Genomic DNA, 27,676 nt, shown 5'->3' with positions numbered 1-27,676 from the left:
ATTTCTAATAACACTAATCTCAAACAGTAATATAATTGACATTCTACAAAATGAATTACAACTTTAACAATATAATTCAAACTGTTTTTAAATTTTCATATTTTATTGTTTCACAGATTTTCTCGTTTCATGTAGAATTAAAGTCAGACAGTGTTTTTTTCTTATATTTCCTGAAATGAAGAAAGATTTATTGCACCATTAAATTGTAATTGAACTGGCAGAGATAAACAATGGTTGCTTTTTTTTTTTAATGGAATAATATTTATTGATAACATTTAACATATTTTCCTTACAGATACTTTGTCTAGAAATCAACCGTCACTGCACATCAACTGACAGAACAACACATCGTAGTCCCAAAAATAGAAACAAACAAACGAGGAGAAGATATCCCACCAAACCATGACCTCATGCACCAATTCACCACCAAATAAAAATAAATAACAGTATGGCAGTTCAACTGGTTGTAAGTACATTGTGCAAATACAGACTCACCTCATTAAAACAAGTAACAAGACTATGTAAAAAACAGCAACTACTGTATAAACCCAGGAATAGCACAGACTTAAAATGTCTGCATACGCCTGTTGTTTTTCTTATGGAACATTATAGAAAAGAAAACATCCATCTTTGTGGTCATTCAACATGCAACTGATCCAACTGAGCAGAGCTCAAGACAGTTTGTGTCTCTCTTTTCCACAGTAGTTTATCGATGTCTGCATTCTTCTTGTTAGGACCATATGTGTGCAGCACTCAGCAGCACTACTGTCCAAACGTACAGCCAAGGCTTCAGGTTGATAGGTGCTCTTATGTGAAGTGTTGCTCAAGGCTACGGAGAAGGAGGCGTCTTCAGAGAATTGCAGGATCCTCCCTGGCTACTACTAGTGGTTCCCTGGTACTGCAGAGAAGAGTCAATGTAGCAACAGTTAGAGCTGTGCCATGCATTTGCGAACAAATAATCCTCTTTCACACAGTCATAGAAACAGATGTACAGTCATATCAAATAAAACCAGAGCCAACATTTTCAAAGCTTTTCATCCTGGAATCTCCAAACAAATGTACCAACCACCTACAGAGTTATGAATTGGGCAGTAAAACAATCAGTGAATGCCTCCTATTTTATTTTGGATTTTTGTGAAGACAGTTTATTTTTGTATTCAGTTTTATTGGAATAGACTGTGGCTAAATTTTCATTTGCCAACCGTAAGCAAAAAAGATAAAACGCTTGTCTAAGTGGCTTACTTGGCTAACAGACATGTAAATAGATGGTAAATGGACTGGCATTTATATAGTGCTTTTCTAGTCTTCCGACCACTCAAAGCGCTTTACACTACATATCAGCATTCACCCATTCACACACACATTCATACACTGACGGCAGAGGCTGCCATGCAAGGTGCTAACTTTGCCCATCAGGATCTAATCTAAATACTCATTCACACACCGATGGCTATGTCTTCGGGAGCAATTTGGGGTTAAGTGTCTTGCTCAAGGACACATCGACATGTGACCTGGAGCAGCCGGGGATCGAACCACCGACCTTACGATTGTTGGACGACCTGCTCTACCCTCTGAGCCACAGCCGCCCGAAAAATAACATGCGGCCTAAAAAATAGACGTGGCTGTATTTGAAACCTATCGGCATGTTAGGACCACAGGTCTTTACAGCTTCGGGAGTGGTGTGAGGATGAGGGGCATGTGAACACAGAACACCTTTGACTGAAATGAATAGGGAGGAAGTAAGTTATTGGGCTCTCTTGAGGCTCCAATGAAGATTTAAAAGTACTACAGATAGCCCAGAAAACATAACGAGCTCAATTTCCAGTTTTCTCTGACTGTCACTGTCTCTTTGTATTTTGCAAGACGCAGACCTTTGATGTGCACAGAAATACACACAATAAAGCCATTCTTTCCAGTTTGAGCGCACAGGTCAGATACCATCCCTCAACTTCTCAGCGAGACTTTCTCTTCTCTGCTGTCAGAATATCGGGTCTCTATAGTCTCTCTTAGCTCTCTGCCTCATCCACTCTTCTGCATTCCCAGTAAATCTTAAGGTTTTTTTTCAAGGGAAGATATTTGGGTAATTGCATTTATTTTATTTAACACATTTTAAAAACATGAACTGCCCACAGAGATCTGAGTGTCTTTCTTCCGGAACCACATGTACCCCCACATATACATATACATGCCTGGGATGGAATCACATCAAAGATTTATCTACTTTGTCTCCCTCGCTAGTTTCCTACTGCACTCTAAAATAAAAAAAGAACATAAAGACTAAGAATGAATGAACTGGCACACTCTCAAAGACAAGGGATTTGCCCTGTGTAGGGAGCTAGTAAATTACAAAGCTAACTGTGGGCTTAAAACCATAGACTGTATAAAATATGGATGTTGTCTCCGTGATGCCACCCATAGGTTTCTGAGGAGCCGCTGTGAAGCTCAAAGTGAGTGGCTCTGACTGTTGCCATCTTGGCAGTGACGACGCAGCCTAACTCACAGGTAATCCAAAAATGGGGAAAGAGGTGGATCGTCGGTGGAGCTGAGGCGGGGCCGGGTGACACAGAAGAGCAGACAGCTAGCAGCTAGCAACCTGGTACAGCACCCACCTGTCACTCAAAGTGACCATGCACTCATTATGCCTAACTTTAAGCCTTGATAGAGAGGCAAAGTTCCTCCCCTTCCGGTGGACCCCATGGGACCTTAATTCGGAAAAAATATGTATGGTAGTCAACGCCGGGAGAACATTTTTTGATCCTGTTTGAAGTGCGCCATGAATCACACATACAGTATGTTTGTCAATTTTAATACAGAATTTTGCAAGTCAAGAAAGTCACAATTTGTCGTAGGTTTGTTATGATATCATTTAGTTTTGTGTGAAACAGCTCAGTAATCTTCAGCTCTCGTCGCACACAAATGTAACATTATCTTGCCTGATTTGTTTTGTCCAGCAACTCCTGGTCTTTTCAGCAAAAGAACGAGCAAGACATGTCATTTGTGTGAGTACATCCCAGTACGAAACACACAGGCATCGTAGCTTCAGTGAGAGAGACGTCACTTACGCGACTTTTGGGTGTGTAGTCATTATAATTATGTATTTTCTTATTATGTTATACTTCAACAGTTTTACAACAAACTGTGACTTTCTTAACTTGCAAAATTATCTTTTAAATTGACAAATATCATGTGTGTGTTTCATGGCGCAATTCTAACAGGATCAAAAAAATATTTATCTCTCTCCGTTGACTTCTGTTCATATTTTTTCCAAAATAAATTCCCATGGTGATCTACCAAAAGGGGCTGGACTTCGCCTCTCTATATAATTTAGAAAGGGTGACTTATATAAAAATTCACCCTATTAGCTATGAAGACCAAAACTGTTTTTGCTGTAAACATGTTTATTTCTTTCTATGGGGATTGACTCGCTTTTGAAGCCAGCCTCAAGTGGCCATTTGAAGAACTGCAGTTTTTGGCATTTCCTCATTGGCTTTATTTCTCAGCACCAGAGGTTGCCGCATGCTGAAAACTGTCTTTTTAGTCTCAAATATAGCACAATTTTACATAAGGTACTGTGCATCGCCATGGTAACTTTGGCACAAGATGTGATCTGTTCCATAGCAGGTGTTTCTGCTGTCAGATCCAGACATGTACTTTCAGAAACACAGCATCACCCACTGTGGATTTTTTGGAGGGCACTACTTTCTATTCACAGATGATTATTAAATCAGATATATGTATCTGGGTTTCTAGCTTACTTTATCAACTTCTATCAAAGGGCAGATTTTCTTTTTTTTTTGCTTTTTACTTTGGTGTTCAGTAGCTTGCAGCCTTATTCCCATTAACGCTGACCAAAAATCTTTTCACAGCCTCATTGTAACAACACACTACTTTATCAGTGAATAGTAATGAGCCCACTGTGCCTTAATGACTGGGCAGTGATAAGCTTAATCACTTATTCATTTACACTTTACAGCTTTTCATCCAGCAGGCCTCACCAGCCTTGCTGTAAAATCTTTTGTGTTGTTCATACTTATTTTTTATAATCATTTGTTTTCCACAAATGTCAGTAATCCATTCATTTGCCTTTTAGTAATCTTCTTTTACCCTCACTGTCAATTTTTACCAGTTAGTGTGCCAAACGTGTTGGCAGCATACTATTATGTATTGTGTATATTAATTTAGTTTTGTTTCCTCTACTGAGTAAATCCCCTTACTACTACTGCTGCATTTCCAACACATTCTCACTCCCAACTTATCAAATACCGCCGCCTGGTCAGTGCCCCTCGGCATCGGAGACCGACACACAAAGTACCCCTCTTGCGTTACTTGCGAAGCTTCTGTTTTCACAGGAAGTGAGGTTTAGGCAACACAACAATTTAGTTAGGGTTAGGAAACGGTTGTGGTTGACCTTAACTTCACTGACTAACGACCCACATGACTAACGACTGACATGACTAAATAAGTCAATGTTATTTTTAGTTTCACACGGGCCATATTCTTGCCTGAGAGCTAAAACCTACACGTAAGAGCAGTTTTGACAGCGCTAGCAGCAAATTATTTTTAGCAAGAACAAAATGTGTACATATTCAAAATGTGGTCAGTCCCCGTGCATGCATGGGAACACATGTCACACCGATCAAAGTAAAGTCACCTCACCTCAACAATAGGATGCCAGTGGGCGACAGGTTTTCGGGGACATGTGAGCATTTCACTCCAGTGGTCTCGACCGAGGCTGTCTGCATCGTTGCCAACTCGACACACACCGATGACCTCATTATGTCCTACACTGTAGGTGCAGGAGAGGGAGAGAGGGAAGAAATGTGATCACAACCATGATGCATCACATCTCGAGTGTGAAAACTGTCAAACTATTTATGTGACAGAAGAAAAGAGTTAGAGTTTACAAAATCATTACAATGCACTCTGAAAATATTTCATCATTGTCCTGCAGCAAGTATGAATTAAAAATGACTCAAAACTCTGGTGCAAAATACTGTGTGACTTATATAAAGGCTTTTAAAAGTTCCTAACCGGTCATAGTCCATCACTGCAATCATAAGGCTGATCTGCTCTATATTTTCTGGAGGGACATCGAAGACAATGGCCTCATTATAGACTGGATTCAGAGTGTTCCTCTTTGTCGAGGTCTTCCTCTTCTTCAGTCTGCGACCATCACACATTAGTGAAACCTTCACGTAGGGATCTGTGCAAGTGAGAGAAACAGAACACATTCATTTTCATGCAGGATAGCAGTGAGACTCTGCAGTTATTAGACAGTATCAGTTTTTAATTACCAGATGCACCAGTGATATCCATGGCCTTGAGATTGCGGGCCTTTATCATGGTAATGGTCAGTCTGCCCGCAGTGGGCAGGTAGCAGAGTGAAAACATCAGATCCCCAAGGTCCACATTATCCTGAAAGACAACACAAATCACATTTACTCTATAATAAGCTTTAACTTTGATACTGATATATGATATAATACACATTTTTGTCATGCTTGTATCTTTAAGGGATTTCGCGATTCCAGAAATTTAGTAGTCAATACCAGTGAAATTCCACGATTGTCGATACCAATTCAACACCAAGGTAAAAAACAAAAGTATTTTTTTGCATACTGGTGTTTGTTAGGAAATTAAACGGGTCATAATTCCCTCTGTATTATCTATATTATATTGCTGTGAAAACATCTCCTTCAAACAACTGTATTTATTCAAGTTTCTGCCAAAACTTAATCTTACAAGATTAAGTTTGAACACATCATGATAACGTTATAATTTAACTTTCTCCCAGCCTGAACACATCATAATGTAAATCAATTGCAGCTCTCGTTTTGAAATCGGCAGGACAAGAGCTAGTTAACGTTAACTGTTAGCAGCCGGTAAACAGCACAGTCCTGCATCGCGCAGCTAACGTTAACTAGCTCTCGTCCTGCCGATTTCCACACCGATTTGTTGTTTGCAATGTAGCATTATCACAGAAAATACAGAAAGTCCCCTGGACTTGTAGTGAGTTTACTGGGTTCCAAACACATTTTCATCATCCCCGGGATAAAGGGACGCCATTAGTCTCAAGCCCTGATGGTACCTACGGTTCCTGCGGTAGTGTAGAAAAACGAGTACCGGTTCTCGTAACATCCCTAGTGTCTATTTCTTTTATAGTGATAAAAGCAACTTGTAATTCGCTCTTTAAATTATATTAATGACATTATTTCTAGTACCGCTGCGTTTCATTACTGCACACTGGCTGAAGGTGAAGAATAATGGCGTGGCCATCTGACGTTTGGTTACAGAATTGAATACTTTTTTTTCTGTCACATTGCCCAAATAAAAGCCTCCCACATTTCACCCGGCATGGAGACTTCTGTTGAGCTGCAGAGAGGCAGAAGCTCACTTATCACTTGCTCTTAAAATAACTCCACCAAACAAGTGAGAACCAGGAAAGCACACAAACGTGTCTGGTGAAGACAACTCCTCCTACAGTAGAATTTCTCGCTGATAAACTGGTTTGTCAGGAAGATTGCGCTGGTATTCTGAATCATGTCATCTGCTATTAAATTTCAGTGTTATCATTCTTAAAGGGAAGCTCAGTGAGTATAATTAGTGTGTGAACATAAAACCTGAGAGCTAAGAATCGATGGTGTTACATTGCTGCTCAGAGCTGCTCCATTTACTGTCATTGAGATGAGATAATGGCATATAATTTCTCAAACATATTGGGTGATGAAAGTAGATTGAAATGAGCCTCAAATTGTTGCTTTTCACCTCTGTAAAATAGTCCCTTTTGTGTGCTATCTAAGTTGCCTTTGTAATGCACAATTTACTCTGCTTGAGCTGGACAGTATAGCCAGGTGTTTGTTAACTGTGCTAACTGTGGTTGATGTAGGTTGAGCTAGTAAACTGTAGAAAGGGAGGGGACAAATATGTAATTACAGTTCACTTATTAAGAGAGACAGGTCTATTGGATATCTGCTAGCAGGAGAGATCAATGGCTTATCGCATTTCATTTTTGCAGCAGGTTTTAGGTAAATGTCTCACACACTTGTCAGGCACTATTTGGTAATTGTTCTTGATTGATTGAACTTAAAAGAATATTTGTCAAGAATTTGATACTCTTATCAACATGGGAGTGGGAAAATAAGTGTGCTTTATGCAAATTTATGTATATATTTCTTATTGGAAATCAATTAACAACCCAAAGCAATGACATTTATTGTCACTGTGTGAAAAACAATCATGAACATTTTTTTCAGAAAAAAGGTATACTACTTATAACTGGAGCCTAAGTCTGGGGTTAATTAGTTTAAAACATAAATAGTTGTTTAAAAAAAGAGCAAATAATATCCTTTTTATGGTATGAGATACAGTGCAGTCCTATGCATAATACCATATAAGTCTTTGGGCTTAGCAGAGTCTGACGAAGTTTAATTAAATTGTAATTTCATTATGAAAGTAGGTCAAGATAAAAAAAAAAAATGATTATATTCGATGCCCTCTCTTTTTCACAAACTCTTTCTCACTTGCACACATTTCTTCCATTTTCCACCATCTGTCAGCATTGCTGAGCATGAATGTCCTTTTATGTGATATGGAACTTGTTTTCATCTGTAGTCTGTGAGTATGAGTGTGAGAAAAAGGATGCGAGGGAGAGAAAGAAAGTTTGACTTCCCCTCCTGAGACCGAAATCTCAATGTATCTTGAGTCTTTTGTTACAATCACAATCAGTATTCACCAAGGCTATTGTTTAAGGCATTTTAATTTGCATAATGGATTAACTGACAATCACTCCAGAAAATGCTTTCCACATCCCAGAAGTATCCTGTGGGCATTACACGCTTCATGGTTTATGGGCTTTGTGCATACACGAGAGGTGCAAGTGGGAAGAGAGCGATTAGGGCAGCAAATGGCATTTACCTGCAGGTCGAATGTCACACTGCAAGTCTCGGATAATCAGGCCATATCCCTAATTTCACAATTTGCACATACTGCACTTGTAAATCTTTAGGGACCTATGAAATCTTTTTTTTCAGTTTATTTCTTACCAAATTCCATGTTTTCGGTTTTAATTTTTATAAATTCTGTGTTTTAGGATTTAAGTACATTTTATCATCAGAAACAAGTGCAGAATCATGTGGGGGATGAATAAAATGTCAACAACTTATAAATAAATATTCAAAACTTAAGAATATCAATGAATTTGATGTAACACATTGCACTATTTTTTTTTTTTTATCAATGAAAGTGCTTCAATACAGCAATCAAACAAAACATTTCAACCTTTTGTAAAATAAAGTGCTCTGAATTTAGCTATTAGTATCAAGTTATTCAGCTTTTTGGATGACTAACAGATGACCCCTCCTCCACGTCCCCCGCAAAAATGGCATGAAAAACCATGATTTTCATAAATTGCATCCACATTTTGGCAAATTCCAAGATATTCCGCATCTTACAGCTGATCCCATTTTTATCATCAGATTTCGTGACTCTGTCCGTGTTTTCCGCATTGCGGAAATCATAGCACTCTAGTTTATTATGTAAAAGCCAAAATCATCAATCAAAATGATTAATAAAACCAAAGAAATCAGAAAGAGGCCACATTTTTATAGTAATACATTGTAAAGCTTTTGTTTGTAGTGTGATTGTCCTTTTTAAAATCCTAAAAAAACATGCTGTGTGTCTGTTTCTATTACAGAGCTAAACAAGCCAAATCTGGCAATAAAACAAACCATATGGTCAATCCCACTGGCAATCATGATTTAATAATCATGTTGTTTCTGTCAATTAAGTCAATAAATCGGTACAGTGATTATGATAAATGGTCTCTACTGCAATGCATATAAAATGCCCTGCTTCTGTACTGGTGTCCACAGATGATTAGCTTGTTTGAGGGTTTATGTGTGGGGCATGTGTGCAAATGTCTGAGAACAAGCATTTTTGCAAGTGTAAGAGTCTGTGTACTGTGTGTGTGTGTGCATAGTGTGAAACTGAAAAAAAAAGCTTAACAGTGTGAGAATGGAGCGCTCCAGATACTGTGAATCTCTGGTTCCCATCGCCACCTGTCACATACCATTCTATTCCAACTGGCTAACATTGAGTAACAATCAATAATAAAGAGCAGAAGCGTCAGCACGGCCCCACAAAATGAGCAGATGTTGAGAATTTACATGAAAATATCAATAATTTTTCTGTCAATATCAGTATTCCCCTCAAGTTTCTAACTGATGCACTGACAGAACAAATAGCTTCATGTCATTTTCTCCATTTCCCACCTTTCCAACCACAGTGCTGAGGGTGCTGGAATGGCCAAGCAGTCACCCACTTCTGCATGACCCTTTATGTGTCTATGAATCTGTCAAGCTGGTGTTAAGCTGGTGTACTTTTGCCCCTGTGAGCTTATAGGGCTCATTAGAGGCTGGAGCCTGAAAGAAACACAGCAGTTACACATTGTGACCCTAGAAGCACAGGGGAGAGCACTCTAAATGTGTCACCCTGCTGCTCCTCCAGCTGTTAATGCCCCGATTACATACTACACAGTAACACTACATACTAACACTATACAGTAGTATAGTAGTTCACTGTTAGTTTACAAGAAACCAATGTACTTCATCCGTTTGTACAGATATGACATTGTAATGACTATATGATTTTCTTTACTTTTCCTTTGTCAACCGTGTTGTTTAAAGAGACATGTAAATAAAGTTGAGTTCAATTGAGGTGAGGAAATGACACAAGACGAGTCAAACATCTGCATCTAATTATACTTAACTAAAAGAAACATTTCTTTCTTTTTTTTTTACAGGATCTTCATGCAGCTGTCTCGAAACTTTTTCTGGTGGTGAGTATCTCTTCCATTTCCTATGTGCACTGTATTACAGTATAAGGCCATAGTGTCCATCAACACCTCACACATTCAAGTTAATATACTTTCCATATTGACATGCACTATTTATATACTAGTGCTTCTTCTTTTTCCGTGCTCAAAACCCAGTTAGAGTTTGTATGTATCATGAAAGTGGGACACAGCTGCTGACTTTGTGGATGCCAAGTGTGGTTATGATTGCCGTGCGGCTCGTACTGTGTGAAGGGCCGTCATGGCCTACATTTACTTTTTCAGAGCAGTTAAGTGTGGTCAAGCAAAGATTGTCGGATGGATACATGTAAACTTTTGCTTTCAGCATTCCCTTTGAAAATGGCCATGTCAGTTTTTGCTCGCCAAAATATAGTGTAACTTTGGAGTATTATTTACCATGGCATGGTTGGTACTAATCGATTCCTTAGGTTTTCCAGTATCATATGAAACAAATGTCACAGTATAGTACTCTGTCATACAAATTCATAAAAAATCTTTCAGTATCTTCACTCTAGCTTTAAGACTGAGCCTGCTACAACCTAGCGGACTGTCGGATTGTGAAGAGGTTAATAGTTTATATAATAAAAGAGTGATACTTGATGTCACCGTGCCTAAGCTTTTACACCAGAAGAGTCACTCTACTACCGTAACCTTTTTCCCAGCATACTTTTGCAACCAGAGAAACCACAATATTAACAATACATTTGAATGATTCATGGAAATTATTAGAAAAAATTAAGTCAATGATCTTAAAAAACAAAAAAAAAAGCATACACTGACATGTTCTGTCATAATAGCTTTCTGGCATTGCAAATCAGCCCAATCTATCTCTACTTAGCCTTGTGGTTCTTCATAAGTAGCTGCCTGACAGACCACTCCTGTATTGATTTGCTCCTTGTCAGGCGTCTGCGATCATCTGTGTCTGCTCTGCAGCTGCCTGCTTTTGCTTGGCTTCCTTAGATATATTTAATTCTTGGACTGTTAGAAGGGCTCCCCTTACAATTTGGCAGAGACATGCAAGTTTGACCTAAGGCTGAGTACCCACCTTTATTATAATGCAAAGTTTATTATACTACAACCTTTTTTCTTAAGGGACTCCTTTTCTATCATTGAGCAAACTGACGATCGCTGACTGAGTGACATATTTTATGGATATTTCATATTATATTCAATGTATAACAATAACCGTACAGAACAACTGATTAATTGTGCAATTAACCCAAATAGCGAACGCAATAACTGCAGGACGTTTGTGTAAAATGAGCAGATTATTTTCTGTGAATATTGCATCAGAGATGAGTTTTCCTGTTAATTTTAGGAACTTTTAATACAATTCTCTGTATTGTGTATTGTTTTTGTTGAGTTTTTAACAATCAGACATACTTAATAGGCTTCTTTTTGACAAATTCAGTGTATTCCTCTCCCTGACGCTTGGCCATTGTTCTATCAGCTCTTTGGCTGTTTTGCGTACTTTCCTAATGCAGGATGAGGCTGTTTAGCAGAGAGGGAGGCTCTGTGAATATAACTTGTGTTCAGGTCTTCACCTTGCTCTTATCCTGTTTATATCTTTTATATCTATGGATGTGTTCTTTTGGTATGCTCGTGATTTGCAGCTCTGTGAGAAACAACAACCTGACCAAAATAAATAAGGGAACAAAATATCCGAGGGCTAGTTATGTTCATGACCTTTCAGATTTTCAAGTGCTAAATTTGATTTTAGATTATTCTGAGGTTTGGTAGAGGTAATCAAGTTGTACTGCATGTAAAAGTGATTTTGAAACTGTGAACGTGACTGATTGCCTCATTCACTGCTTTGCTTATTAGATACACAAGAGACAGACACACACAGCTACACACAGGCATATGGTCCCATGCTAAAGTGCTGTCTTAAAGAAAAGGCTACAGTATATTACAACTTTGGTTTTCTTTTCTGGGCTCCGGACCATCGGTTATGATTGTCTTCACAAAAGATATCACATAGCTCATATTTCTGATGCTTCAACATCGCTAAAAAAAGATCCAACAGGGCAACAGACCTGAGCAGTCAGACAGGCTGTAAACAAACCCCACGTTAGTCAAACCTATTAGGAAGAGAAAACAAAGGTGACTTATGATCCAAACTGTCCATTGTAAACATCCATTATAGTTTGTAGACTGACTGACTTTCAGCAATTACTTTTGAAAATATAATGTTATCTTAATAGATAAAACTGAGGGCAGGAGCTAGATGAATAGAACCCACCACAAACACCTGCGCCACATTGATCTTGCTTCACTGATGTAATGAATTGTCTGCAGCAATCGATGGCAAGGAGTCTCATTAATGCCACTTAAGTCTGCCATGAAGAAAGGGATCTATTGTACATTACATCTGGATAAGCTCACATGCTGAGATGCCTGTCAATGAAGCAATCACTGAAAGCATATACATACAGTGTATGTATACCCATAAATATTGATGAATGTTGCACATTATACACAATAGAGTTGTTAGGCATATTTAAGCTGTACGTCTACAAGGGATCACTAACAGGAAACAATCCAAAACATATTGAGCTCTGACTTGTTTGTGTCTAGAAGGTAACCCACAGGTCGGGAAACTCTCGCGAGATGGTTAAGGTTGGCCATTGACCTCGAAAAGTTAAGGTTAGAATATGTCGTCGGCAGCGAGTCTCAGCGAGTCTCAGCAAGTTTTTGTAGATTTCAGATCAGATTTCGCAATTTGCCTGTTACCTTCAAGACACGACCCTTTGACTTGTGTGGACAGAGACAAAAGCACAGTAATAATGGCACTGATGACCTCATGCTATTGCGCTTTTTATATTTTCTCTCTCTCTCTCTCTCTCTCTCTCTCTGTCTCTCTCTCTCACACACGTTTGTGAACAACAAAAAATTAATCGATTATGTGTCAAATAATAATTGCCAACTATTTTGAAAATCGGTTTGAGTAGAAATTTCTCTGATTCCAGCTTCTTAAATGTGAATATTTTCTGGTTTCTTTACTCCTCTATGACAGTAAACTGAATATCTTTGAGTTGTGGACAAAACAAGACATTTGAGGAAGTCCTCTTGGGCTTTGGGAAACACTGATTGACATTTTTCACCATTTTCTGACATTTTATAGACCAGAGAACAAATCGAGAAAATAATTAATTGACATTGAAAAAATTCAGCTGCAGCCCTATTCTATACTTGTTAGGACCCTCACTGACATAATGCATTACCTAACCCCAAAATGTCCTCACTTGGCAAACATTTCTTCATTACCGAGATCTAAAAATCCAATTGGTCCTCACAAAGATAAACGTGCAAGAGCGCAGACACACAAACACACACAGACACACAGACACACACACACACACACACACACACACACACACACACACACACTCAATAAGGTAACATGGTAAGGTGCTTTAAATCCCGTTGACCTTAGGCAGTCTTGCCCTGGATTTAATTTACATATGTTTAAGAAATGGATGGTCCCAGCAGAGGGTACTGAATTTAGATAAGTAGTAGATACAGTAAATGTGTTTCTTAATGAAAATGTCTCTCCGTCCTTTCCTCTAATGTGGACAGTAAAAATGTTTGTTACAAAAGGAAGGGATTTTGTTAACCAGTCACCTCTAATAAAAACAATTTCTGCATCTGCAGAGTTTCATTGTTTTAAATAACTGCTCCTCAACGTTTCGTAAATACATTTCAAAGATTGAAAAGGCAATGAAGCAAATGTTAGGTTATTATGTGTCAGTACATATGCCTGAGATGTATTGTTGGTAGGGGCTAGTCTGTAAAATAGTACAGGGGAGAACTATGTCCAGTATTGAACAGATACGTTACTCACTGCCTCAAGACTCTCTAGCTCACCAGCTGGGAGAGACACAGAAGTCCTCTTCTTCAAAGTGAGACCTATTGACTTTACCTCCCAACCAATTCTTCTCTTGTTTATTCAGAGCTGACAGCTCAGTGTGTTTAATAAAGCAGTCAACTTTATTTGATGCTTTATAATGTCAGTGAGAGACAGACTGTGCTACAATGTGAACTCATGGATAGACTTATAAATAACAAGCCACTTTTAAGGACATTTCACGTGTCATGTCTGTCATTTGAAGCTTTTCACGTGTCGTTTAAAGCCCCGTTCTATTTCACAACTCGTCAAAAAGCAGAGGAACTCAGGAACGTCAACCACGACATTTCCTAACCCTAGCTAAGTGGTTGTGTTGCCTAAACCCAACTTCCTGTGAAAACAGACGTTTATTTTGAAAGGGCATGTTACAAGCATATATTGACACGCTCTCCCTGACACGTCCAAAAGTAATACAAGAGGGGTACCCCGTGCGTCGATCTGTGGGGCACTGACCAAGCGGCGGTATTTAAATTGGGAGTGAGAATTTGTTGTTTAAATATGTGGTTGACATTGTAAATTCTATTCAAATTGTTAAGAAAAGATCATGGTTTGGGTTAAAATAAGTACATATGTTATGTAAATTAAATTACGTATCTAAGTTGTCAATGCAAATAAGTCAACGTTTGACTTTTGGTTTCACATAGGACACAAACAGCGGCCTCCTGGGTGTAGGATATGTGTTTGTTTGGCCCATCCATCGACCCCGTCCTCCTCGCTACGCAGACTTTCTCGCCAGTCACCAGACTTCCGTGCTTAGTGATAACACTCAAAATGACCACAAATGTGGTGATACCAGGCTGGGTGCTGAAATGAAGGGCTAAAATGTGAGCCAAATATGTAGCTCTCAATAAAGTTGTAGCAAATCTGTCAGACTTCTTAAAACACCTTTTGCGGTAATCAGTTAAATGTAACATGGCATATCTAAGTGAGCATGACATCATATTGAACATAAGTGCTGACTCACCGAGGAAACGTACTGGATGTCCCGGCAGAGTTTCGTCTCCCTGGGGAAATCTGCCAGATCCAGGAAGTTGTCCACAACCACTTGGCCAATAATGTCATGGCGTGAAAACCGGTCGAAGTCATAGACACTGAAGTGCAGCTTACGTGTGGGAAGCTCAGAGTACGCCACGGGAAACAGGAAGACCTCATCAAACACAGGGTTCAGCGTCTTGCGGTGCACCTTGGTCTGGTGCTTGGTCTTACGTTCAGGGAGCAGGTAGATCTTAACATAAGGGTCAGAAGTACCGGAGAAGTCCTTGGCTGGGAGGTCCTCTGCTTTGTGGATCTTAACTATTAACTGTTCCTGGTCGCAGTCAAATCTGAGGATAAAGTGGAGGCGCCCACAGCCCTCTCCTCTGCGACTGCCTTCATCGCCCTCAAGGGAGCGCTGTTTGTAGAGCTCAGGTTTGAGGCGACCGAGGCCCAGCCCCATCCCAGTGAGGGAGTCCTGCCTTTGGAACTGGGCCACGTTAAAGTCTGGGTTAGACAGGTTCATATGCCTGCGAATCGTCCCCTGTCTGTGGGCAGAGGAAAACAACAAACATCACCATACAACATCAACTGATTGAATCAGAAAAGGCATGTAGGCATTGATGTCCCCACTGTCCGATTCTGCACCTCATGATTTACACCTAGTGCTAACGTTTTGTGCTAAGAAAGTGCAGAAAGTAGTGTGTCCTATATGTATCATAGACTGTATATGAGAAGTGGACATAATCACTGTGACACTCAGACCGGACAACGCCATAAAACATACCCTGCTTTATGATCTATTTTACTCTAAATGGGACCATAATTTATTAAATGCAGGAGACGTCCTGTCATAGACCTGTGATTAACATGTGCTTTTTTAAATTGACTTAAACCGAGTGTTTTAGTGGCCTAACCCTAACCATACCTTAAAGTTGCTCGATACAGAATTCAGAGCATACAGTATCTATCGCCTCCACACAGCTCTCAACATGGAGACGGCTGAGCCGGCGGCTAGCAGCTAATGGTGCCAGCAGCACAAATATTGCAAGCAAAGGCAACACTGCTGACAGAGCTAACAGTGTTAACCTGAGGGGGAACTGGAGGAGGGGTGCTACGCTTCTGCGAAGACACAGTAGGTCGGGAAGGCATTATCAGAAGTTTAGATTACAACACACACAGAGGGAGAGTGACTTTATTCTCTGCTCAGGTAGACATTACTCCTCTATATCTTTACAAAGCAGATTGTTTGCTGTTCTATTAATGCTTTGAATTTTGAATTTCGCACTTTTAATAATTGTATTGCCATAACGACAATCTTTCCCTAACCTTAAACATATTGTAGTTGTCATGCAGAGATATTGTAGAAAACAACTATGTGAAAAACGTTGGCATTGGACATGTTAAACTTTGACTTTGAACAAGGTTTTTCAGAATAAATTGATGTTCAAATCGTTCTGACTAAGAGAAAAAAGAATCAAAAATCATATACTGACCCAATTTCAGATATTAGGTGGCCAGAGGGTGGGGGTTCAGTGGTCTGTCTCTGCATACGAGGGTTGGTGTGAACCCCGTTTTCCCGGCTTTTAATCTGGGCGTCCAGTGGGATGTCTGGAGATGTGTGGCTGATCTTCATAGCTGCCTCTGGTGTGGCCAGGACCACAGGTGGTGGGGAGACGGGGGTCACCGGAACATCCACTGACACCACAGACGCCACAGGAGTGGGCTCTCTGGCGACGGGGCAATGCGATGACTCACGGCGGTTGTGAGGCGGGGGGTCCACGGCTGTGTAAACTGGCTGCCGCGGTGCGAAGTGCGAGGGCGGAGGGCTCATGGTGGGGTTGAGGTGCCCATGGGCCTCCTTGGTGGTGGGGGAGAGCCCACGCTCCCTCCATGGTATCCAGCAGAGCTTCCAGGAGACAAACAGAGAGACCCCAAACAGGGCCAAGCCACAGGCGGTCACTACCAGTGACAGCAGACTCACCGATATATCTGAGAAGGTGACAAGAGAGACAGGAAATAAGGATCTGGCATTGATTTCAGTTTGCTTCCTGCTTTGTTGCAAAACTATACCTTTACTCCTTCATCATCACAGTCATTAGCAACTTTTATATATAAAGTAGTGTGAAAACCTTTTTACAAATATTTCATCATATGTTAAGCTGGTATCTCATTCACCTGTGGTGCCACATTAGAAGAATGCACTACTTAATAGAGTTGTGTATTGGCAAAAATCTGGCGATACGATATGTATCATGATACAGGGGTATTTATCAATATATTGCGAAATATTGCGATACTGTAAGCAAGACAATATATTTCAGATTTTTTAAGTCTAATTTTATGGAAATTGTCATATGAAGAACACACTACCTTATGCATAAAATCTGAGTAAAAACAGTGTACTTTTTTATGTAATCAGTACAGGGGATTCCACATTAGCATTTAACAGTCCCTATAACATCCAACATCATAGCACTACTTTGAGAGGGCACATACACTGAGAGTAGGGATACACCGATACCAGATTGGATAGCGGGCGATAAACATTCAAATAGCTGGATTGGATATCGGTGGCAATGGGGCCGATCTATTCAATTAAATTCTATGTTTGCATACTATATACAGTATATAATGGAATTTTTATTCCTGTTTAAGTTTTGACCAATTGTTTGCTGCATTAAAAAGGTTTACTCTTAAATTATAATTCCTGTTAATTTTGAAGATTTTTTACGGTGTACGATTTATTATTTTAATTATAATTAACAATTCAATACATTTTTTTCTAAGTATTTATTTGTCACATTTTGTTTTACAAAGTTAGGAAGGCAACGTTTAAGTCAAGCCTGATGTTGCCTTACACATGAAAGAATGTCCCAGTCACTTCCACACAGTGAGGCATTCAGTTTATTATTTAAACACGAATCGGTACTCGATACACAAGGCCCAGGTATCGCTATCGGTATCGAAACTGAAAAAGTTGGATCGGTGCATCCCTAATTGAGAGGGCGCATATCTTTGCAAACATTGGTTGAGTTAATCTTTGCATGTAAACTATTAATTAAAAATTGATAGTGTTTCTGAGAATCAATACAGTATCACAAAACATAATATCGCAATATTCAATATTTTCGATATTTTCTTACACCCCTACTACGTAACAACAACAAAAAAGATTTTTCTTTATCTTACTATGACAGAGTTTCTTCGAGTTTCTCTTCTTCTTTTCTTTATTATGACAAAGACTCCTCCACAAGATTAATTAGGATTAACTCCATTTATTTAATTATCCTCTGGAGCCTCATATCTGCCACCCGAGTGGATCGGCTCCCATGCTGTAATTTCCAGCCCTTTGCAGATAACAGAGGAGGAATAGTGTGTTGAAACAAAAGCAGCAGCAAATGCCTGTTCATACTGTGATACTGTCAAGCAGTTGAGCTGTTATTTTATTCACAACTATTTAAAATATTTACAACAGTTTTGGAGAGAGGGGATTGAAAGTCTTGAGGTTACAACCTCTTTATATTAAGTCTATGGTTTCAACTGTGTATAATTTTGTAAATAAATGAACACAGTGGAAAAATGGCCAGCTGACAAGTTGGTAAAAACCAACTTGTTTTATTTGTGAAGTAGAAAGCAAAGCCATCAACACAAAATTTACACGAAAGCGAGAAATCCATGTTGAAATAACCTTTAAAGTCGTCAGACAGACTTTCTCCATCTCTTCTGCTAAAGCAGTCGGCATACCAAGCATATGCCAGCACATTGAAGATGTCTGTGTAAAGATAACACTTTGGTAAAATGAAGGTTGTTGTTATCCAGCTGTGTTATAAAACCCAACCTTACCCACCAAGTCTTCTGCAGTAGTAGTAGAACCAGACATGTTCCAGCAAGAACACTAAGGTAACTAACATGCACAACATAAATGTATGTCAGTGTACTTGTGGGCAGGAGCAGAAGCAGTGGCTGTGGGAGTATAAAAGCTCTACAGAAGTATCACCAGTTCACACAGAAGATCACACCAGTTTGCGGTCTGTCAAGAAAGAGTTTATGATTTCAAAGCATGGCATGAATTTTCCTGCAGTGCATTTGTTTACACCAGAACAGGGCGTGCGAGTCACCATGTAAAGGGAGGTTAGGTGTGAACCAACAGAATCATCAAGGGCTTTCTGAATCATCCATGTTCTCAAGAAGTGGGAGACTTCTCCCAAAAGAATTCTCTTTTTTGAAAGATAAATCATAGAAACTGCTGCAACACAACACAGCTCAGGTCCAATCTATGACTCTGCGCAATAATATGAACTTTTTGTTTCTAGTCAAAGGAATTTATAACTTCATGGCAAATAAGAGTACTTAATTATTAACATTTAACACTTATGTTTTGTTGAAATTTGCTTTACTACTTCATTGTTTAGTAAAAGTAAGTATTAACAAGAATTATATTTTTTTTTAGGTAAAAATAATAAATACAGAGCGGGGTGAGGGGGTAATAGGCAGAGAAAATAACTGAATTTTCGAGATTTTTTTTTAGATTAAAGTGGTAAATTTACGAGAAAAAAAATCACAAATTTACGAGAAAATACTTTAATATTCTCTGAGATATAAGTCATACATTTCTGAGAGAAAAACTCATAAATTCTGTTACACTTTGTGAATGCTTGAGGTGCTATAAAATACATGCATATATTTAAATTGATACAGTAAAAATGCTTGATTTTGTGTCTCTATGTAGTCACAGATGTCCTTAAATCAAATATATCAGTCAATGCAAGGAATTATTTATTTAATTGTTTTATTTGAAAGTCAAAGAATAAAGCATTAATAAAAACATTATTATAATTATTATAATAAAAAATGTCCCCTCACAATTTAGTGGTATTTTTGTTTTAATTTATAAGGGATACCAGTAACATGTTTTATACTACTTGTGAACATAATCCAAATAATATTATTTCCATATGTATTTTGTATAACCTGTAATAACACCTTATTTTGAAAAACAGACAAGTTTAAGTACATCCTTCTGCTAACTTCGCCAAGTCCTCCGCTAGCTCTCAGCTTGTGTTATTCCCACTGCCTCCCTAACAGCTCGATCTGAGCCATTTGAATACATTTACCATGAATGTCTATCAGTATATGGGACCACTACAATTTTAGCATCAGCTAATTTGACCACAGAAATTGCTGCCGCTTGACCGCAATGTGATGAGGTTGGTCCGACCTTGCAAAATGAAACAATGTGGTTCCTTGACAGAAAACCCAATTTTTCCGAGTCTCTTTCCTCGTAAAATTGTGACTTTAATCTCTGAGAATGTTTTTGAGTTTTTTCTCAGAATATTACCCTCCTCCTCTGGCTTTGTAATTTATTTACTTTTTTGTTGCCTATAGTGCCCCAATATGCCTTCGTAAGCCCCAGAGGGGTGTAACTCCCTATTATTATATCTCCTATGATTAAATTGACTTAAAACTCCGATAACATAAATTCAAATAGACTTATTTAGGATTCAGGTGTGGCCGTGCTGTGTAAAAAGTACTGTCAACATTGATCACAGGTATAGAACATATGAAATTCTACTGTAATTAACAACGTTTTCTCTGAGACCTCAAACAGAAGTAATGCCTCATTTGCTGTAGCAGCCTTGAAAAACATGACATTAGTTTAAAATCATGTCACATTATAATAAGGGTGGTGTGCATTTCTGAGACTACTAATTATCAAAGGCATACACTTTCTATATGCTGTGCCCCCTCACTCTCTGTGCTGCTATGGATGCTTGAGTTTTATGAGGTAAAACATGATTAAGTATTCAGTCAAGAACACAATGACAGCAGAACTGAATGGGGTTCATAACATGACTGTTATCTTTGTCACAACAAAGTCTTCAGATGAGCGATATGGTGTCTTAACACTGCATCCTAATTCGATATAACCTTAAGCAGTACATTTCACATACATCCACTGGAGGGTAAAATACAGCAGACAGTTGCTTTGCAATTAAGAGATAATGATAGTGTGGTGAAATAATAACTAGCTTTACAGATATTGTTCCGAATCTTAATGAGCTTTAATAACAGCCATCAAGAGCAAAGGGTACACTTATTGTCATGGGCTGCAATTTCAGCCTCGACTTGTCTTAATGTAAAGATCCAGATTATTTTCAAGTCTATCTTAACACACTGTTCACATGTCCATTGAAAGAGTCCAGTCACTCTTACCTAGGCTAACTTATTTATGTCAAATGCTCCCTATACAGGTCCCTGAGTATGTTTTAAACAAGATCCAATCTTTGTTCTCTTCTTTTTATTTGGAGAGGTAAAGCTCAGAGAGTCTGTGTAAGTGTACTCTACCTCTCTATACTTGAGTCATGGGCTTGGTTTACCTGATGTGAAACTATACTATTGTGCTGCACAACTAAGACTGCTGAAGCAATGGCTTAAAAAGTCCTGTGCGTGGTCTAGAATAGAAAACAATGATGTATTACCTTTGGACTTAACTTATGAACTGGAATAATTAAGGTTATGTGGTGGCAAGTTTACATCTACTTTACCCAGTTTGTGCGCCTTCATGTTATGTTGAACGCACGCCTCCATCAGATGCACTGAGGAGCTGTTTGTGTGCTTTGGTGATGTGTTAGGTAAAGTCCCTTCCAAGAAAAGCCTGGCGGGCTGGCTTTGTGAGTGCATCTCTTTAGCCTAAAGACAGGCGGGAATAGACCCTCCCACTGTGGTCCGTGCACACGCAGCATGGCAGCGCTGGCGGCCTTGTTCGGCGGGGTGAGTGTCGGGGACATATGTTGTAATCGATGCCCTGTCTGCTCACATGGTTCTATCTCTTGGAAATGTCGTGCTCCTTTTCAGGTTGTGTTGCACCTGACTCCCCTCTGGGCATGATACACCTACATGTTCTCCTGCTCCTTGATTAACCAGGGAATGTGGTCGGTGTCTATTGTTTGTCTTTTTGACCCCTGCAGGGTTAGACCATGGCTCTACCCATTTCAGTTGCATCCTACCAAAAAGTTTCATTATCCCCCCTATTCCGGCGCCTTTGGAGCAGCCTTATATACTGTGGGGTCCGCACATCTTTGGGTAGGGACATCCTGCTTGGCCGGCTACGCTTGCGCAAACTTTTTTTGGTCAAATGAATGCTGGTGATTGGTGGAGAGTATTACCCATGGAGTAGAGGGCGGAGCCTGTGTGAGTTAGAACTGTTGCAGAGCAAAAACTATTGTGGGAAAAGATAGTTTGAAGCTGGGAGGACATTGTAGGTGAAGGTACATCCTATTTATTAATTGGTTGATGTATTGTTCGTCTACTGAACCCCCTCTTTTGTCATGGCAGTTATTGATTTTGAGACACTTTGCTTTGTGCACTACAAGTCTCTGCTTATCAGTCTTTGCTGATGAACTGCCATCCCTGTATAGCTGCTGTACTTTTTACTTTTATTTAATGTATTAAAATATTAAAAAGTTCAGGTTCCTGCACACAGTGTTTTTTTTTTAAAAGCATCAATCTGCTGTATCATCCTAACCATGTCTATTATTGGCTCAGCCTCGTTCTGTGCGAGGGCAGTGATACAGACTTGTGCCCAGTTTATGTGCTGACTGTGCAACAGGCTATTAGTTGCCTACAGTTATATAGCAAAGGGATTCTATTGATGTCAGTGCAGATGAAGATTTATAGGGATTTAAAACAAACTCAAAAGAAAAGTAATAGTGTATAATCAGTGTATTTACTTTAATCATAGTAATGAGTGAAATTATCCCATTTCAATTTAGAGATACCAATGATTTTACTGATTAACTACCCTCACATTGTTAAGCACAGTGTTTCACTTCATCAGGCAAAAAAACTCCAGGATTTCAAAAGAAAAGCATGCAGATATGGTTTAAAGAACATAACAATCATAATAAAAACCTAATGAGCATCATATCAAGTAGATGTTCCCCTCGTGATTATCAGAATAGAGAATGCAAATGTGACCCTGAATAGGACAAGGGGTTACAGATAATGGATGTAATAACAGGTAGTATCTGAAAACAGCTTGATGGCTAAACCCACTGTTTCACATTAAAATCAAATTAATGATTTTTAATTGGCAGTCCAGGATAACTTGTATTTATAATAAATAAATTAGTGTAGTATAATATGAAGACAATTCTACCATTATGTGTTGTGGAGCTGTTGCTTACCTTGGTTTTCTGACCCCATCGGTGTATGAATGGGTGTGTTAATGGGTGAACGAAAGGCAAATTGTAAAGCGTTTTGTCCGGTACGGTAGAAAGGAGCTATATAAATGCAGTCCATTTACAGTCATTGCATTTACTCCTCTCGTCTTTGTTCCTTTTCTTATTATTGTACTCTATATTAATAGAAAATTATGCTCTTTAGTATTTACATGTGTGTTTTTTTTTTTAAACATCCTATCTCCTTCCACTTACAGAGCTGTATGCAATTTCAGTCGTGTTTCTGGTTTGAGTCTTTGATGATTGCTCATTGATCTGACAGACAGGATTTCACACCAAGAGAAAAAGCACATGTTTTTCAAATAGTAACTTTCACAGAACATCTTGCAACCAGGAATCATCTTGAACTGAATCACGCCTGTCGAGCTCTACTACACATCTGATGTAGAGCGAACACTTGAAATTGAAACATTTGCTAAGGAATGCTATACAACTTTGTTAGTTAGCTTTTATATTTTGTTAGCCCATTAACATGCATATTAAATTAAAGCAAATTAAGCAATATGTCACAAAGACTATGGTTTCATCGCAACAAATCTCAAAAGACTGACAGTAATAGTTTTGCTTTCACCTATCCTCTAATTCCAACAGCACTGCCTGATTCTGGACTGGTTCTCTGTGTGTGTGGGCGCTGTCATAAGACCTCTCACAGAAACTCAGACAAACTGTCCTTTCTGTGCTCTGAGATTCTGTGAGTACCAGAGTACGTGTGATTTTGGGAGAATAATGTGGAGAAATTGAGGGACTCGCCATCTGAGGACACTGAGCCCACAGTCAGCTTGGCAGGCCGCCTGCAGAGTGCTGCCTGCCTGGCGGAGAACAATCTATAGACATCTGGAAGGATTCAGAGACTGCATCACAACAGAGAAGGTGGAACAGTTTTATAGCACAGGACCTTTAAAGGTGCAATAGTGTAGGAGGCAAGCAAGTACTGAAAAAGCAATATATTAACTTCTACCTCCTGAGATGTTATTTGCCTTAAACATATCTCTGTGCATAAAAGCTGTATTCATACAGTTATTGGAAATGCTTAATTTTCCCCTTGAAGTACAGTTTGAACACAGAGTCCACAATATACAGTAATTCACATGAGTGGTTCTGATTGGTTGTCCCTCAAGGCCCTGACTATTGCTGGTTTCTAGCCTTACAGTATGCTGGTTGCATTGACCTGATGGTCCGTGTCTAACTAATTAGATGGCTACAATTAAAAACAGCAGTGCTTTGGATCCTGCTTTGGCAACCGTTACTAAATGGTGTGCACATTCGCTTTATGCCAAGTCTTAGATGAAACGATGGATACCACCCTCATATCTGAACTGTAAAAATTAGGCTACGACCAATTAGCTTAACCTAAATATCAGAAACGGGGGTAATCGGCTAGCTTGGCTCTGCGGTAACACAATCTACAAAACAGAAAACTAGCAGCACCTCTAAAGCTCATTAATTAACACAGTTAATCTCATTTCGTTAGCCTAAAAATGAAAGTTTTTTTCGGGGGTTAAGTGTTGGTAATGTTGCATTCACATCATATAAAGTGGATTAGGAAAGATTCCCATGTTGTCGACTTGAGTGTTCACGTCATTGGATAATTCAAGATGGTCGTATGATTGCACAGATGGCTATGTGAGGGTTGAAAATAATGCAATATAACATTCATTAAATTTGGCTTTAATTACCTTGAATGACGGACTTTGACTGACGTGAGGCATCCGTGTTTGTTTGGGAATATTGGAGCTTTCAGAAAAATCCAAATTTCCCAGGGGATGTTGACATGTTTACAACTCAGAAACTGGTAATTACGATAACTCTGATATGACATAAAAGCAGCCTAAATCTTGGCCGGGAATAGTGACTTCCTGGAGTCTTGTCATCACTGTGAGGTTGCCACAAAGTCTGGCCAAGAATCTTGCACATAAACCCCTTTCCCCATAAAACTTGTCATTTTTACACCTTGGACAAAGCCAGGCTAGCCGTTTCCCCCAGCTTCCAGTCTTTGTGCTAAGCTAAGTTAACCGGCTACTGGTTCCAGCTTCATCTGTAACGGACATGTTCATGAGCAGTACCCTTAAACAGTTGGTAACTATAATACAAATAATGTTTTGTCATATTTGCTCAAAATGATACTATATCCTGACACTTCATGAGACAGATAATCTGTGAAAAAAATCAGAAAGTTTGTTCCAGTCAGTGGGCGGTGTTTGGTTTTTGCTCGACTGTTTTCAACATGGCTTCCGGGTCACAAACTTTCTCATTTTTAGAGCAAAATAGTAAACTACAAGATGTTTTTGAAAACATTTGAGGCGAGAAATAGGCATTACAGTAACAGAATATTGATTCATATTTGATCAGCACTGCCTAGTTTGACAGTTTTATCGGAATTCACAAGCAGTGATTGACGGCCGTCCAGAGACTCCTCGGCTCTGTTTGGTTGTTTTTCTTCGGCGCTGTGAAATCTTGCAATCTTGTAAATGCCATTAGGAGGACACAGAGGAACATGATTTTTCAGAGATTATCTGTCTCATGTACTACTGTCAGGATATAGTAACAGTTTGAGCAAATATGACAAAACATTATTTTTATTAAAGTTACCGACTGTAGCTTTAACACTGAATGCCATCAAGCCCATCCTGAACTCTAGTTGGAGTTTTGATCTTTTATTATCTACTTCCTTTGTCATTCTATTATGGGTGCTGCCATCATGCTGGATAACACATGTCAGCTGAAACTGAAATCGACCCTTAGCCATCCTGATAGCCAACTCCTCTACAGCACCTATACAGTACAGCCTACTATAGCAATTCCACTTGTCACACTGTCTGGAATGGAAAAGCCCAAGACAGGATGGGTCTATGTGATGAATGAGGGAGAGAGGAGAGAGCTGGGAGATAAAGGAATAGAGGAAATTAGGAGGAAGGAGGCAAAGGTTGAAGGAAAAGGGAGCAGGTAATTCACAATGGAAGCAGGGTGAATGGAGTAAGTATATGTGGAGGGTTTCAGTATAGGCTACTTCCTCGCTCCTTTACATTATCTCCCTCGTTTTGCGCACACACTTGCATGCCATTCCGATGAAGATGGGTAGCCTATAAGGTGTTGGTAATGATGTAAACGACGTCATTTTCTGCAAATGCAGTTATATTTAAAGTCTAGTTAATCCATTTCGTAAATGTTTCAAGTTGCCTAGCTTTAGGAAGACTTCAAATCTGTGGTAAACTTTCACAGAAGCAGGATACAGTAAGTGTGCCACTTGCAGGTGCTAAGCGCAACTCATCCAGGGAGGAGAAGCCTGTTCATGCAGTTTGTACATGATGTGTCATCCTGTGACAGCACGATGTCACTGCCGGCATCTGTGCACATGTGTCACGAATGAACTGGACTGTTACCACACATTTTGAATCTTGTGAATGTAGATGGAAATTAAAAATGTTCAAACTGCGAATTTGGCTCTCTTTGGCTGAAAAAGGAGATGCTGTCGCCGCGCAAGTGTATTTCGTTGCAAGAATAATTAAATAATTAAATGGGATAATTAGTAATGTGAGGAAACATGGTGCAGATTTGCAAAATTTCCAAACAAAGAACCAATAGCTTGGACCCTCCTTTTTGACTTTTTACGCACACAATGTCCAAAATAAAAGAAGCCACAAAACATCACTTCAATTCAATTAAATTCAACGATGCCTCACCTGAATCCGTGTAGCGTGGCCTGGCGAGGTCTCTGAAATAGTAGATAAAATCCAGACAGTGCTCGTTCTGCACTTCCCCTTTCGAACAAAGATCTGACAATAGTTCAAGTGCCTTTTGACAAATCTCGTCATCTCTGTCTCCAGGCATTTCCCACCACCAGCATCCTTATAAATGGAGGGATCTCTTATAGGCACCACCACCACCACACCACCAGTCAGTCACCTATATTCCACCACGCTATACTCAGCACAGCTTCCAGCAGCGGCACGCCTACCACCCAGCACGATGGAGCACGATGGAGACGCTCTGTGTTAGAAACAGAACAACAACAACAAAAAAACACTAATCCAAGTGATCCAGAGAGCAAAACGCGTTTTCCACATGTGCACCACAAAGAGTTTTTATGTAACATTCAGTTACACTGCTGGCTGTGATTGAAAGCCACCGGTTGAATCCACGCGTCGCCACTGCGGCGCCGCGCGCTGTCCAGGGTGCTGAAATGTGTGGACTCTCTCTGTACAGTGAATATCTCTGCACCAGGCGGTCCGTATAGTATAATGCCTTTTTACGCCTTCAAGCTGTGTAGCAAAGCTCAGGAAAAGTTGAGCAGCTATTTCACTATATAGGGAGAAATAAGGTGGATTTGAGAGAGAAGCACTACCTGTAGCAGAATCACTTCTCTGACTGACACGACGAAACCTGGTGTGGTTTTACGTGCCTGCACGTGGCCAATCAGAGGATGACATGATTTTTTTCTTTTTTTTCTCGTTCTGTGAAATCCTTTTTTTTTTTTTTTTTTTTTAAGATACAAAGCCATGCATATAAGTTGCAAGTGTTGTGTGAATTAACTTAAAAGAACCACACCATTAAAACCAGTGGAATTTGCTGTCACTCCCCAGCTGAGAGACATTTTTTTTTTTTTTTTTTTTTTTTCAGTAAGCTCTTCACGTCGTGGTCCTGCCAAGACAACCGCAGCTATGGGTTCATCTGCAATGACACCCATGATTTGTCTTGCATACCCTG

At 39.4% G+C, this 27,676-nt stretch overlaps 1 protein-coding gene and 1 long non-coding RNA gene across 3 annotated transcripts in view; one reads left to right on the top strand and one right to left on the bottom strand.

The window, feature by feature from the left end:
* The window catches only part of LOC119476233, a 480,685-nt gene that overhangs the window by 416,773 nt on the left and 36,236 nt on the right, over positions 1–27,676 (top strand). For both annotated transcript variants that reach the window (XR_005203974.1, XR_005203973.1), the window contains exon 2: positions 9,800–9,835. This is a non-coding gene — a long non-coding RNA (uncharacterized LOC119476233). The remainder of the gene's footprint in view (positions 1–9,799; positions 9,836–27,676) is intronic.
* On the bottom strand, positions 85–27,562 carry syt9a (synaptotagmin IXa). Its single transcript, XM_037749544.1, has 7 exons — positions 26,653–27,562; positions 16,226–16,721; positions 14,722–15,277; positions 5,295–5,415; positions 5,032–5,203; positions 4,657–4,786; positions 85–898 (listed from the first exon to the last, which is right to left on the bottom strand). The coding sequence occupies exons 1-7, from the start codon at positions 26,798–26,800 to the stop codon at positions 830–832; spliced, it is 1,692 nt and encodes a 563-aa protein (XP_037605472.1). The 5' UTR covers positions 26,801–27,562; the 3' UTR covers positions 85–829.

The sequence above is a fragment of the Sebastes umbrosus genome, chromosome 2 (genome assembly GCF_015220745.1).
Source record: "Sebastes umbrosus isolate fSebUmb1 chromosome 2, fSebUmb1.pri, whole genome shotgun sequence".
NCBI classification, from domain to species: domain Eukaryota; kingdom Metazoa; phylum Chordata; class Actinopteri; order Perciformes; family Sebastidae; genus Sebastes; species Sebastes umbrosus.
The sequence above is the reverse complement of the archived record's forward strand: the minus strand, read 5'-3'. Positions and strand labels throughout refer to the sequence as shown.

Bases quoted from the DNA above. Each gene is read 5' to 3' on its own strand.
- syt9a (XM_037749544.1), bottom strand. From the start codon at position 26,800: ATGCCTGGAGACAGAGATGACGAGATTTGTCAAAAGGCACTTGAACTA. The intron at 16,722-26,652 runs GTGAGGCATCGT...TCACCTTCTCAG, and splicing joins GCCACGCTACACGGATTCAG to ATATATCGGTGAGTCTGCTG. The intron at 899-4,656 runs GTGAGGTGACTT...TCTTCTCTGCAG, and splicing joins ACTGGCATCCTATTGTTGAG to TACCAGGGAACCACTAGTAG.